At 37.6% G+C, this 13,673-nt stretch overlaps 1 protein-coding gene, 1 long non-coding RNA gene, 1 other non-coding gene and 3 pseudogenes across 6 annotated transcripts; all 6 read left to right on the plus strand.

The window, feature by feature from the left end:
* Positions 1 to 1,967: 1,967 nt before the first annotated feature.
* AT5G32613 (Zinc knuckle (CCHC-type) family protein) lies at positions 1,968 to 3,754 on the plus strand (the record flags this gene model as incomplete). Its single annotated transcript, NM_147985.1, has 6 exons — positions 1,968 to 2,078; positions 2,164 to 2,414; positions 2,523 to 2,652; positions 2,729 to 2,808; positions 2,892 to 2,977; positions 3,039 to 3,754. 6 exons carry the CDS (start codon positions 1,968 to 1,970, stop codon positions 3,752 to 3,754), a joined length of 1,374 nt encoding a protein of 457 aa, NP_680290.1.
* A 275-nt stretch (positions 3,755 to 4,029) lies between these two features.
* AT5G32616 lies at positions 4,030 to 6,687 on the plus strand (annotated as a pseudogene; the record flags this gene model as incomplete). The annotated part of the gene is made up of 1 exon: positions 4,030 to 6,687.
* A 418-nt stretch (positions 6,688 to 7,105) lies between these two features.
* Positions 7,106 to 7,344, plus strand: AT5G05015. Its single transcript, NR_142804.1, has one exon. It is a non-coding gene; the product is annotated as an other RNA (long non-coding RNA).
* On the plus strand, positions 7,220 to 7,410 carry MIR5029. Its single transcript, NR_142805.1, has one exon. It is a non-coding gene; the product is annotated as a microRNA ath-MIR5029 precursor (primary transcript).
* A 1,051-nt stretch (positions 7,411 to 8,461) lies between these two features.
* Positions 8,462 to 9,394, plus strand: AT5G32620 (annotated as a pseudogene; the record flags this gene model as incomplete). Its single annotated transcript has 2 exons — positions 8,462 to 8,738; positions 8,766 to 9,394.
* A 678-nt stretch (positions 9,395 to 10,072) lies between these two features.
* On the plus strand, positions 10,073 to 12,441 carry AT5G32621 (annotated as a pseudogene; the record flags this gene model as incomplete). Its single annotated transcript has 3 exons — positions 10,073 to 11,246; positions 11,642 to 12,055; positions 12,152 to 12,441.
* Between the last annotated feature and the right edge of the window lie 1,232 nt (positions 12,442 to 13,673).

Consider the following 13,673-nt stretch of genomic DNA (forward strand, 5'->3'; position numbering starts at 1 on the left):
CGTTATCAAAATATAAACATATGTTCAAATACACATCACCAAAAAACCAAAAAATAATCTTTCCTCTACGTTGTAGTGCGGGTCTATCATAGTTTATTAACATAAAGTCACACGCCGTTCGTTATAAGAATGTATATATCCCTTGTAACAATTTTTTTTTGTTTCACATTGATGAATTTTTATGCAAGACAACCGAAAAAAACTTCATTACCTAACTTTCTTACATCATGATTTTAAAAATTGCAATTTAGAAAATTATTGTAAACTAGAATTTTAGAAGAAAAAATCCTAATATTTTAATATAACGATTTGTTTAGAAAATTATTTTTTAATACAACAATTTGTTTGAATTTAAGTTAAGTTAATTAATAATAAGGGTTATATTACCATTTATGAAAAAGTGAGGGTTTAAAAAACCACAAAAAAGGTTTTTTATATGTTTATAAGAAATGTGAGGGAGTTTCTACCCATTTTTCCCAATTCTTAGACCTGTGAGTTTGGTTATAAGGTTCGATTCGGTTTCATCGTTATTTTTTATTATTTCAGAATTTTAAACCTCTATCGAAAACAACATATAAATTTTTGGTTCGTTCGGTTTGGTTCTCGGTTAACTTTGGTTTAAAGCTTAAAAATCAAACTAACCGAACATTTGTTTTCTGCGGATACCAATGAAGAGAATCGTTGAAATTCGTTGTCGTGAAGAAAAAATATGTGAAGAACGGCGGACATAGTGACCATTGTTAGAAAATAGAACTAATTGAAGAAAAAATATGAAATGATGAAGAAAGAAATAGAAGAGAATTAAATAAGAAGGTGAAGAAGAGAAATTCAAAATAATAGACGAGAATGATAGACATTTAGAGATCTTAGGATTTGTACTTAATGTGCTTCAAAATAAGCTTTAGGCTAATCATAATTAATTAAGTGTGAGCTTGTATCAAAACTTAAATTTCAGTTGATTAAACTGAAAATTACCTAGACTGACACAAATGTAGCCAATAATAACTAGAATAACTCTCTATTTGATTAGAGAACTAGATTGACACAAATTTTGTGTAAAATGATTAGAAACCCTTGGTCTGTTTTGTTTTGGAAATTTTAGCATTCACACACAAAAAAATAATCGTAAAATAAAATAAAAAACAAATAAAATAAAAAGAAAGGTGAGGCCCAAATAAACTAGTTCATCAGATTTATATTTCAATCATTATTAACGCCGATGAACTCAGAAGAACCCTAGTGATAACAATTCGAAGGGAATATCCATAGAAGCTCGAGTTCCTTTGCCAACGAAGAACCCTAACTTAACAAATGATTACCCCAAAAGAAAAAAAATAGATGAACAAGAGAAAGAATTCAAATGAAAAAAAACAAATATATCTCACAATTGAAAAGAGAAAGGAGGAGGAGGTCACGTTTATTAACAAAAACCATAGTGATATCCCAAAATTAATTTCTCTGCGAGATAAATATGGTAACTAATTTTAGTAAATCTGTCATAGCAAGCTAAAAGGTAACAAAAAACTGTCATAACAGTTAGTATTATTCAATTACATAAAATCATGAAAAAGCTGTACATCGGTCACCATAAGAATTTCAAATTATAAATCTGTCATAACATAAAATATCGGTAAGGTCATTTCAGCAATTTATTTTCTTTTTTATTAAACCTGCTATCAAACAATAGATTTATGATAATATAAATTTATCTGTCACAACATAAAACAACTCTGTCATAACACAAAACATTATATTTTAGAAAATAAACTTGCCATCAAACGGCAGATATTTTGTAAAATTACAAAAATCTGTGATAACATAAAACAAGTCTGTCATAACATTATTTTGAATTTGGTAAAAACATCATTTTCTCTCTCTTAAAGTGCGACAAAAAAGCCGATTGCTCTGTCTTCTTAACCTAGCCGCCGCTGCTGGCTGGCCTCTCGCCAGCTGATACTGGTTCCGGTATGCCGAAGAAGAAGAAGTCTGTGCGGCCCTCTTGGCCTCCCATTCCCTCGAAGTTCTTCCGTGTGCTAGCTGTTTCCTCTGCTCCGGGTTCCTCTGTTTCCTCTGTTCCAGTGGGCTCTCTTCCAGTTTCCTCTGTTTTCTCTACTCCGGTGACCTTTCAACAAGATTCCTCTGATTGCTCGCCTGTTGCTTTAGGATTCCGTTCTTTCTTGCGTTGGCGCTGATGCGTCTTCTACTTTGGTTGAGATGAATCGAGTGCGTCCTTCATCTCCTAAGGTTCTGGGTTCAATGCTTGAGCTATGTCAGGATATTGTTCCTCTTACTTCATTTGATTTGGTTGAGGTTTTGGACAAATCTGTCAAACTTCCCGAAGCGAGAATCTCCTCAGAAATCGCTGTTCCGGTGTCCGAGAACTCCTCCATCGGGACAGTTGAACTCGAGCAAGGGTTTGAGTAACGAGCTTTGTGCACTGGTGGTCTGTTAGATCCTTTTGTAGCCATTACTCAATCCTCCAATTTGGCAGGCGATGTGTCCTCTAAGGTGTTTAAAGAGAGGTGTGAAATTACCTCTGCTACAGCTCCGGAGTTAGAGATTTCGTCCTCCGTGCCTGTAGATACACTGATAAATTCTTCGTTTGATAGGATCACTAATCCAAGTCCCACTTCCTCTAAGGGTCCATTATGGGTCAATTCATACTCCGAGCCTCGTTGAACTTCCTTGGGCCTCAAAATTCAAAGCCTCTCTCAGGAAGCTCAAACAGATGACACCTTCAACCTTCTTAGAAGATGGAACCCCCATGGTTGTAGCTCCGGCTTCTGTCCTGTTAAAAACTGCTGAGATGTGGAAAGGACATATTGTTGCTCAATTCCATAGTCTTTGTCCTCCTCCGGGGAAGATTTTCAATGATTTGAATCCCATTTGAGGTCGTTATGGGAGCATTACGGTTCGTCTGTTCTCGAAGACGGCGGCGTTGATTTTCATTCCTTCTCCAAATACTCGCCAATGGGTGGTTGATAATGGTTTTTGACAGGCAGGAAAGTGTTCTTGTACCGTTTATCCATGGTCCTCAGAGAGTCCTCTAGAGCCTCAAGAGTTACAGACAGCCCAGACATGGGCCATTCTAAAAAATGTCCCTCCCCAGTTATACTCCTTAGAAGGAATCAGCGTGATTGCGAGCGGCATTGGCGAGCCTCTTCATACAGAAAAATCAAGACTCGGTCCTGTCAATATAGGAAGAACAAAGGTTAAGGTGGTTACTAATTTAGGAACTCCTTTGCCAGACTCAATTGTGGTCCGTGATGTTCAGGGTAATACTGCCCGTGTTGCAGTGACGTATCCTCGACCTCCTCCTAAGTGTTTGAATTGTGGCAGATATGGACACTTGTTGAGCAGATGTTCAAAGCCTCTTATGAAGAAGCTTCCCTTCAAAAAGGATCTCCCTTCTGGTTCTAAGGAAGTTCAGATCCTAGTTATTTCTTTACCTACTTCTCAGGAAGCTCAGAGAGGCATCATGTTAGAGTCCTCGATTGAGGACCAGAAAACTACTACTACCCAAGCAAAATCAAAATGCAGAAGATCTCGATCTAAGAAGCGCTCTGCTAGTTTGCCTTCTGCTTCCATCGGACCGTTGGAGATCCAAAAAGGGGTAAAGGAAGGTAAAAGTGACAGATTAGCTGCTGTGGCCAAGCCGAAATGGATTGTCAAGGCTGATGTGAAGAGGCCAGGGACGGCTTCTCAGCCAACTCTGTCTTCACCTACTATCATTGATGCTTCTTGCGAGCTTTAGAGTAATTCTTCTCTGGCTCCAACTGGATTGATTGGGAGGCAGGTCACACCGGTGAATAAAGGAAAAAGCATCAGTGTTGTGGTTGCTCCCCTTTTTGTGGAACCTTCTGGATGGGGAGCAATGTCCAAAAAGGAGAAAAAGAAACACTTAAAGATTTGGCACAATAAGGTGCGATCCTTACAAGAGATTTCGTTTGAGGAAGACCCGAATGAGACCTCATCTTTTCTCAACCTCCATTGAAAGCAAGGCTTTCACAACACTTTTTGGTTATATATATGGCGATCTTTTTTTGGAATGTTAGAGGCCTTAATAGCCGCTCTCGCCAACGGGTAGTTAGAAACTGAATTGTTTCGAATAATCTCCTGGTAGGTTGCTTTTTGGAAACTCATGTGGCTTAGAACAATGATAGTTCTGTTTTAGCTGCTACCCTACCAGAATGGAGAATGGATTGTGTGGATTGTGTGGGATCCTTGTGTGTCTGTTTTGGTTTTCAGCAGGACGGATCAGTTGATGTTATGCTCTATAAAAATCCCTAATATACTGCAATCCTTTGCTGTCACTTTTGTTTATGGGAGAAACACGGAGGTTGGGAAGAGGCTCCTATGGGATGATATTAGAAGGTTGTCTTCTACGTCTCCTCTTTGTAATACTCCTTGGCTTTTAGTTGGAGATTTTAACCAAATCGCCTCTGTCACTGAACATTACTCGGTTCTGCCTTCTAACCTGTCCTTGAGGGGCTTGGAGGACTTGCAGGAGTGTTTAAGAGACAGTAATCTGGTCGATTTACCAAGCAGAGGTGTGTTATTCACTTGGTCTAATCATCAGCAATTCAACCCTATTGTTAGGAAGCTTGACAGGGCCATCGTTGATAATAATTGGTTGTCGCTTTTTCCTAATACTTCTGCAATTTTTTATCCTCATGGGGATTCCGATCATGCTCCTTGTATGGTAATGATGAACTCTCAGCCTTCCCCATCAAAAAAGAAAAGCTTCAAGTATTTTTCCTTCCGTTCATCGCATCCGGAGTTTCTTTCTTCTATGTTAGCTGCTTGGGAGTCTAAGATAGCGGTTGGTTCTTCTATGTTTTCCTTGGGTGAACACTTAAAAGCAGCTAAGAAGGCGTGCATGGAGCTTAATAGGAAGAGGTTTAGCAATATTCAACAGAGAACTAGTGAGAGTTTGGCTTTCGTGGAAGACATTCAGTCTCAGCTGTTGCTTACAGCCTCAGATTCTCTTTTCAGAGAAGAGCATGTTGCTCGAAAGAAGTGGAAATTTTTTGCTGCGGCTTTAGAGTCCTTCTATAAACAAAAGTCGAGGATTAAATGGCTCAAAGAAGGCAACGCTAACACGAGGTTTTTTCACAGAGTGGTTATTGCTCATCACGCCAAAACCCTTATCAAGTTTCTCAAAGGAGAGGATGGAGTTCGGGTTGATAATGTGGATAAAGTGAAAGGTATGATTGTTGATTATTATTATTCTGATCTATTGGGCTCCGATGGAAATCACACTACCCCCTATTATGTGGATAGAATTAACGGACTTCATCCGTTTTGCTGTGATGATGCTTTAAAGCAGCAGTTGGTCGCTATTCCCTCTGAGGAGGAGATCATTCAATCTCTCTTCTCTATGCCAAAAAACAAAGCCCTTGGCCTAGACGGTTTCCCAGCTGAGTTTTTCTGGGAATCGTGGACAGTGTAAAGGACTCTACTATTTTGGCTGTTACAGAGTTTTTTAAGACAAGCCACTTACTCAGGCGTTTTAACACAACTGCCATTACTTTGATCCCTAAGGTTCTAGGGGCAGACATGCTACCTCAATTCAGACTTGTGGCCTCTTGTAATACTATATACAAGCTCATCACTAGGCTCATCTCAAGGAGATTAAAGCTCTTCATTTCTCAGGCAGTTCAATCAAATCAAGTGGGTTTTATTAAGGGCAGGTTACTTTGCGAGAATGTCCTCTTGGCCTTTGAATTGGTGGATAATTTTCATATTGAAGGAGAAACTTCAAGGGATTCTTTACAAATCGATCTTTCGAAAGCTAATGATAATGTTAATTGGGAGTTCTTACTAAACATCCTAGTTGCTTTGGATTTGCCTTCTATCTTTGTGTCTTGGATAAAGGTTTGTATCTCCACACCTTCTTACAACGTCGCTTTTAATGGAGAGCTCATTGGTTTTTCAATGGAAAAAAGGGCATAAGGCAAGGTGATCTGATGTCTTCTCATCTCTTTGTCTTGGTTATGGATATTCTGTCTAAATCGCGTGATAAGGGTGTAGTAAATGGTTTGTTCCAGCTTCATCCAAGGTGTGTTGCTCCTCTTATAACGCATTTGAGTTTCGCTGACGATGTGTTGGTTTTCTTTGATGGAGCCGAATCTTCAATTGCTGGGATCATGGCTATTCTGGACGATTTCAAAGCAGGGTCTGGTTTGGGTATAAATAGAGAGAAAACAGCTTTGTTGATTGATGGAGGCAACTCTTCTAAAACTATGGAACTCGCTGATCGGTTTGGTTTGAAGCAGGGTTCTCTGCATGTCAGGTACTTAGGTGTTCCTTTGATGGCTTAGAAAATGAGGAAGCAGGATTATCAGTCGCTCCTTGATCGCCTTAATTTCAAATTTAGCTCTTGGACTGCAAGACAGCTTTCATTTGCAGGGAGGCTCAGCTCTTAAAATCAGTCATCTATTCCACTATCAACTTTTGGTTCTCTGTCTTCCTTCTGTCTATCCAATGTCTCTTAAGATTGGAGCAGATGTGTAGTGCCTGCTTGTGGAAAGGAGCTCCAAACTCAGCGAGAGGGGCCAAAATTGCCTAGGATTCGGTTTGTACCACCAAGGAGTGTGGTGGTCTTGGCCTCCGTTGGTTAGCTGATTGGTATAAAGTAATTGCTCTGAAATTAATTTGGATGTTGTTTACTAATGCAGGGTCTTTGTGGGTTTCCTGGGTCAGGATAAATCTTATTGCTCATAGAAGTTTTTGGATTTAAATACTTACTCCTCTAGCAGCTGGATTTGGCGTAAGCTTTGTAAACTTAGACCTCTCGCTAGGCCTTTTCTGGTTTGTGAGATAGGCTCAGGTGAAATAGGGAGTTTTTGGCAGGATAATTAGACTGGTCTAGGCCCTCTTAGAGCATCTCCAACGGTTCATATATTGGGTTCTTTTCTATGGTTCTCATGAAAAAAAAATTAAAAAATAAATCAAAATCATGGTATATGAAGAGAGACAGCTCTCTTGTGAGAGTTTTTGAGATGCAAGAGAGGCGATGATGTGGCGTCATTCATTGGTAGATTTTTAGACAAAACAAAGGAAAAAAAAAAAAAAAAAAAACATCATCACGCGTCAAAACAAAACAAGACTCTTTCTCCCTTTCTCTTTTTTGCCAGTGATGGCGATGATGATGGTGTCGATTTTCTCCGACGATTGAGGCAGACGGCAAAGATTGAGGGAGGAATTGAGTGGTCGGGAATGAGAATGATGATGCATCTTATGTAACGATCGGGAATGAGAGAGAACACTGCAAATTAGAGATCCAAATTCAATGGATGGAGAGTAATCGATTCAGCTTGGATCGTAATTGGTAAGAGCATTGATAAGGGGTTAATTTGCAGTGTTCTCTCTCATTCCCGATCGTTTGTGCGTTATCATGATTTATTTGGGGTAATTGATATTCTTTTTTAGAGTTCTTTGAATTTTTGAAATTAGGGTTCATAGTATTAAAAATTAGGGCTTTCAGTTCTAAGCATTGATAAGGGGTTAATTAAATTATTTGGAGGCTATGTGTTTGTTATTTGGCATGATTGAAGTGAGGAGGAGTCGTTGGATGTTTGATTTTTAGGGTTCATAGTTTTGGATTGAATCAAATTGAGTTAGGATTGTTTCATTAGGGATTTCATTGCTATTTCTTTGTAAGGATAAAATCGAATTGAGTCATAGAATGCTTAATCTATGGTAAATAGTTTCGATCATGTATGTAGCTCTTTTCTTAAAATGCTTTGATTCTTGAATTATGGATGCGTGGAGACTATATTTTTGAATTATGAATGGTTTGATCTTTTCTTAATAGTTTCCTTAATAAATAGTTTCTGTTTTTATTCTGAAATATAAACTTCATCAAAGCTGAAAAGATTAGTTAAAGGCTTAAAGCTTTCAAGTTCTAGTTGCATTAGGCAATAACCAACACACAGACTCTGGTTTTTCTTTGTTTGATTTCAGTACTCTATAGACACGATTCTTTTACTTGCTCATTGCATCAATATATCTTAGTAATTACTTGAATCATTTTGAAAATTTATTGTTAATATTTCTTTCTTTGTCTCTGTTTTGGTGAGGTTAAATGAAGTAGTTGAAAGGACAAATCTCACAAGTGGAGAAGGCATCGATTACAGCCTCTAAATCAAGGTCAGTTCAAAGTGGTTGTCTCATTTAATTACCGGTTTGTGCTATGTGATTAATGCTTGGGTTGTATTTGATTAGGACAATTTTTGCTTTTGTAAATGTTTTCTACGTTCTTTGAAATAAATGTTTTCTAGTTGGAGTATTGTAGGTAAAGACAATTAGTGCTTTTACCTTGGCATTCATTGCTAATACTTCAATAAAGTCATCTTACTTAAAAAAAGCCGAACACAAAACACAATCAGTTTCAGTCTTCTTCTTTAACCTTCAGCTTAACACAAAACACAATCACTTTCACTTTCATATCTAAAAAATGGATGATATGAATCCATTCTATCAGTCATCGGGTTTTATGGACCTGTTGCAAAGTCAACAAGAAGACATGTCTCAGTTTGCAAGTGGGTCAACTGAAGTCCCAGCTTTTAGTAGTCAACTGTCTGAAGAAGGAAGTGAGCTTGAAGGAAGTGAAGATGAAGTCAAACCGAAGCAAAGTATATCACGAAAGAAATGGACAGCAAAAGAAGATATTGTTCTCGTTAGTGCTTGGCTCAATCCCAGCAAGGATCCTGTGATTGGTAATGACCAACAAGGTCAATCCTTTTAGAAGAGGATTGCAGCATATGTTGCTGCTAGTCCTTCCCTTGATGGTCTGCCAAAGAGAGAACATGCTAAGTGTAAACAAAGGTGGGGAAAAGTCAATAAAAGTGTCACCAAGTTTGTGGCTTGTTATAAGACAACAACAACTCATAAAACTAGTGGTCAGTCAGAGGATGATGTTATGAAGCTAGCTTACGAGATCTACTTCAATGATACCAAGAAGAATTTCACTTTAGATCATGCTTGGAGAGAATTAAGGTATGACCAGAAATGGTGTGAAGCTACAAGTCGTAAAGGAGATGAAAATGCTAAAAGAAGGAAGTGTGGGGATGGTAATGCAAGTTCCCATCCAATCCATGTTGAAGATGATTCAATCATGAGTCGTCCTCCTGGTGTGAAGGCAGCCAAAGCTAAAGGAAGGAAGTCAGCCATTGTAAAAGAAGGAAAGAAGCCAGCCACAGTTAAAGATGATTCAGGCCAGTCTGTGGAACATTTTCAGAATTTGTGGGAACTTAAGGAGAAGGATTGGGATCGCAAAGAAAAGCAAAGCAAGCATCAACAGCTTGAAAGACTACTTTCAAAAACTGAGCCTCTTTCGGACATTGACTTGTTCCTAAAAAATAAGCTAATCACGGATCTTTGGTCATAAGTCTTAAGTTCTAGTTTGGTCCTAAGTTTTAAGCTAAGCATCAGATGCTTTTTGTTTTTATGTCCCATGTATGATATTGCTTCGTAAGTTCTTGTTTAATGTCTCATGTATGATATTGTATTAAGTTCTAGTTTAAGTCTCGGTACTTTATTGCTTTGTAACTGTCTTGTATGATATTATCTAGTTTTATGTATCATGTTTTAACATGTCTTGTATGATATGCACTTGTCTTCTCTGATATGCATTTGTCTTGTTGTGTCACAGGTTAAAGTAGTGGTGTGTTGTCTGATGCCAAAGAGACCAATGTGTGCAAGTGGTGTGTTGTCTGATGCGAAAAAGATCAATGTGTGCAAGTGTTTTTTTGCTAGATGCCAAAGGAGAGTGTCAAGACGAAAAGAAAAGAAGGAGACTTGTATATATATTTCCACACGACTGAGACTTGTATATGTACCACAAATAATGTATGAAAATTGTGTACCACGAATAATTTAGAATGAATGTGTATCACAAACTTTATTCTATGTATGTTTTGACTATAAATAATGGAATCGTCTCTCGATATCTCACAAATCAATCTTTTCTATTATTCTTCTTTGCTTCAACTACAAAAACAATCTTTCCCTTAATTGTTCTTTGCTTCTACCACAAAATAATCAATCACCAAATCTACCAAATAATATGGCCTCTTCGTCCCGTACTCCCTTAGACGATGCCATGGAAGAAAGCTTTGATCAATTACTTGATCAACAATTCGAAAATATGTTCGTCGAATTGTCTAATAGCGAAGAGGTGGCCAAGAAAAATAGGAAACGAGCTTATTTTGACAGAAAACGCGAAGAAGGACACGTCCTTTTATGGAACGATTATTTTAGTGATAATGCGATCTTCCCACCTCAAACTTTTCGCCGCCGTTTTCGAATGAAGAAGCCGTTGTTCTTGCGTATTGTTGATCGACTCTCCAGTGAACTCATGTTCTTTCAACATCGAAGAGATGCTACAGGAAGGTTTGGACACTCTCTAATACAAAAATGTACGGCAGCCATTCGTTTGCTTGCTTATGGCTATGCGTCTAATGCGGTTGACAAATACCTCCGTATGGGTGAAACCACTGCAATGTCTTGCTTGGAGAATTTTACAAAGGGAATTATTTCTTTCGTCGGAGATGAATATCTAAGAGCACCTACGGCCACAGATTTGAGAAGACTACTCAATATCGGAAAGATACGCGGATTTCCCGGGATGATAGGAAGTCTCGATTGTATGCATTGGGAGTGGAAGAATTGCCCTACCGCTAGGAAAGGCCAGTATACACGTGGCTCTGGAAAACCAACCATCGTTTTAGAGGCGATAGGATCACAAGATTTCTGGATTTGGCACGCATTTTTTGGACCTCCAGGTACCTTAAACGATATAAATATTCTTGATCGATCACCAATTTTTGATGATATATTACAAGGTCGAGCCCCAAATGTGAAGTACAAAGTCAATGGACGGGAGTATCATTTAGCTTACTATATCACAGATGGTATTTATCCGAAATGGGTGACTTTTATCCAATCTATTCGACTACCACAAAGTCGGAAAGCCACTTTATTTGCAACACATCAAGAAGCGGCCCGTAAAGATGTCGAACGTGCATTTGGAGTATTGCAAGCTCGCTTTCACATTATTAAAAATCCAGCTCTTGTTTGGGATAAAGAAAAAATTGGAAATATTATGAAAGCATGTATCATACTGCACAATATGATAGTCGAAGACGAACGAGATGGGTACAACACTCAGTTTGATGTTTCAGAATTCCTACAAGTTGAAGGAAACCAAACTCCACAAGTCGATTTATCGTATTCTACAGGTATGCCTCTAAATATCGAGAATATGATGGGCATGCGAAATCAACTTCGTGATCAAAATATGCATCAACAATTAAAAAATGATTTGGTTGAGCATATATGGAGAAAATTTCGCAACAATCAACAAGATAACTAATCATTTTTTTTTTTTTTGCAAATTTATTTCAAATGTATGAATTTATTGTATGTTTAATATGTTATAAATTGTAATCTTTTTCAATTTTATGAAATAAATAATTAAAAAAATAATATTTTTTTTAAGAGAACCCCACAAAGAGAGCTTACCATTGGACTTGGCAAAATTATAAAAATTTAACAAAAGCTCTCATCTCATAAATTTGAAAATTTTATTCTTAAAAAAATGGTGAGAGCCCATGGATGGCTCTCACCATTGGAGATGCTCTTATTGATTTAACTGAGACAAGAGGACCCCTCACTGTTGGTCTGCCTTTAAATGCAATTGTTAGAGACGCTTTTAGAGGTGATGATTGGTGGATCTCTTCCAGCAGGAGCAAGAACTCTTCCATTGTTCTCTTAAAGAATGCTTTACCTCCGACCGATAATATGATTGAATGTCAGCATGATGATGTCTATAAGTGGAAGCCTAACCATCATATGCCTTCAAACAATTTCTCGGCGTCCAAGACTTGGACGGCTCTCAATCCTAGTGGTGATAGAGTTCCCTGGCATTCTTCTGTTTGGTTCAAAGACAGGATCCCGAAGCATGCTTTCATTTGTTGGGTTGTTGCCTGGAACCGTCTGCATACTCGTGATAGATTGACAAGTTGGGGACTCAACATTCCGTCTGTCTGTGTGTTATGCAATGTGTTGGATGAATCACATAATCATCTTTTCTTTCAATGCCAGTTCAATGAGGAAATTTGGAGTTTTTTTACTATAAGAGCAGGCATGACTCCTCCAAATCACTTCCATTCCATCCTTCTATGGCTGAAGTCGGCTTCTACGTCAAAGAACCTTTCTCTTATCATCAAGCTGATCTTTCAAGCTTGTGTTTATCTGATTTGGAGAGAGCGTAATTCAAGGATTCATTCAAACAACTCAAGAACTCCTTCTCATCTCCTCAAGGAAATCCAGCAGACAATCCGTGCTTGGCTTGATCCCATCTGTCGTGATAGACCTTCTGGACCTCTTCGGACTTCTCTCTTGGCTACGTGGTTCGAGCTCTTCCAAGTCTAGCTTCGTTTTCTGTGTGTTCCTCTTCTCTTCTCTTCGGGACGCTTGTGCAGGTAAGCCTGGGTTCTTTTGGCTTTTGTTGCAGGTTTTGTCTTTCTTTGGCCTTCTTTTGTTTTTGAGTTTGAAGGCCTTATATTCGGTTGTTGAGCTTGCCCTTTCTGTTTTGGGCTGTGTTTGCTGTTTTTCTGTTGTTTAGTTGGGGCTGCGTGCCTGGTTTGTGGGCCTGTTGGCCATGTATGTTTTTTCTTTTGAATAGAAATTTATGAAAAAAAAAAAAAAAAAAACATTAAAAGAATCGGTTATCGTTAGATGTCATTCTAGTAGTTAGTTTTTTGACAACGAATCTGTTACAATGTGACATATTTGTTTAACAAAATTATGAATCTGCCATCACTTAACGTAAAAAAACATCTACAATAAATAAATCTGTCAAATTATATGAAAATCTATGGTTGAATAAATAAAAATTCTGTCAATCAAACTAAATCTGCTATAATTTATAAATCTGTCATAACTATCTTCTAAAAAAGTATGTCAACCAAAAAAATCTACCATAAAAAATTTATCGCAGTTAGAATAGTTTACGGAATAAGAATAAATCTTCCATAACTAAACCATAGACTTTTGTAAAATCGTTAGAATTTTTTGTAAAGAGTATTTTTATATTTATTTTATTTTTAACATATGAGAAAAGGGTATTTTAGACAAGAAAATAACTAATTTAACCCCAATATTTTCTAAGACATTCTAATCATTAATCTCATTATTTGGGTTAATCTTGTTTTTTCCCTTGATTAAAAAATAAACTTGTCCCCACATAAACTGAAAATCTAACTCTTTTGTCCCACATTGGTAACTTCAAACATTTTTTTGTATATAAAAGACCTACTCAAGAGAACTGGAGTCCATGTATTTAGATAAGCTCTAGCAAGAGCAATAGAGTGTGAGTTTTCTAGGGTTTTTGACGTCAATATGGCATTATAAGAAAATAGGTGATTTGCGTGAAGATATGCCGAGGAACTATATGCGTCGCTAAACAGCGTGTAATGAGTATGAAAATTGTTTCAAACTAACATGTGATACTACTTTTTTGCTAATTTACTTAGAAACAATTTGTCATAAAATCAAAGCCGACATGCGTCGAATTAGCAACGAATTAGAGTGGAACTGGTGAATTCTTCGCAAAACACATGGACATTTGCATCGAATTTGCATAGACATGTATGATGCAATGT

Source organism: Arabidopsis thaliana, chromosome 5, assembly GCF_000001735.4.
Source record: "Arabidopsis thaliana chromosome 5, partial sequence".
Classification (NCBI taxonomy): Eukaryota; Viridiplantae; Streptophyta; class Magnoliopsida; order Brassicales; family Brassicaceae; genus Arabidopsis; species Arabidopsis thaliana.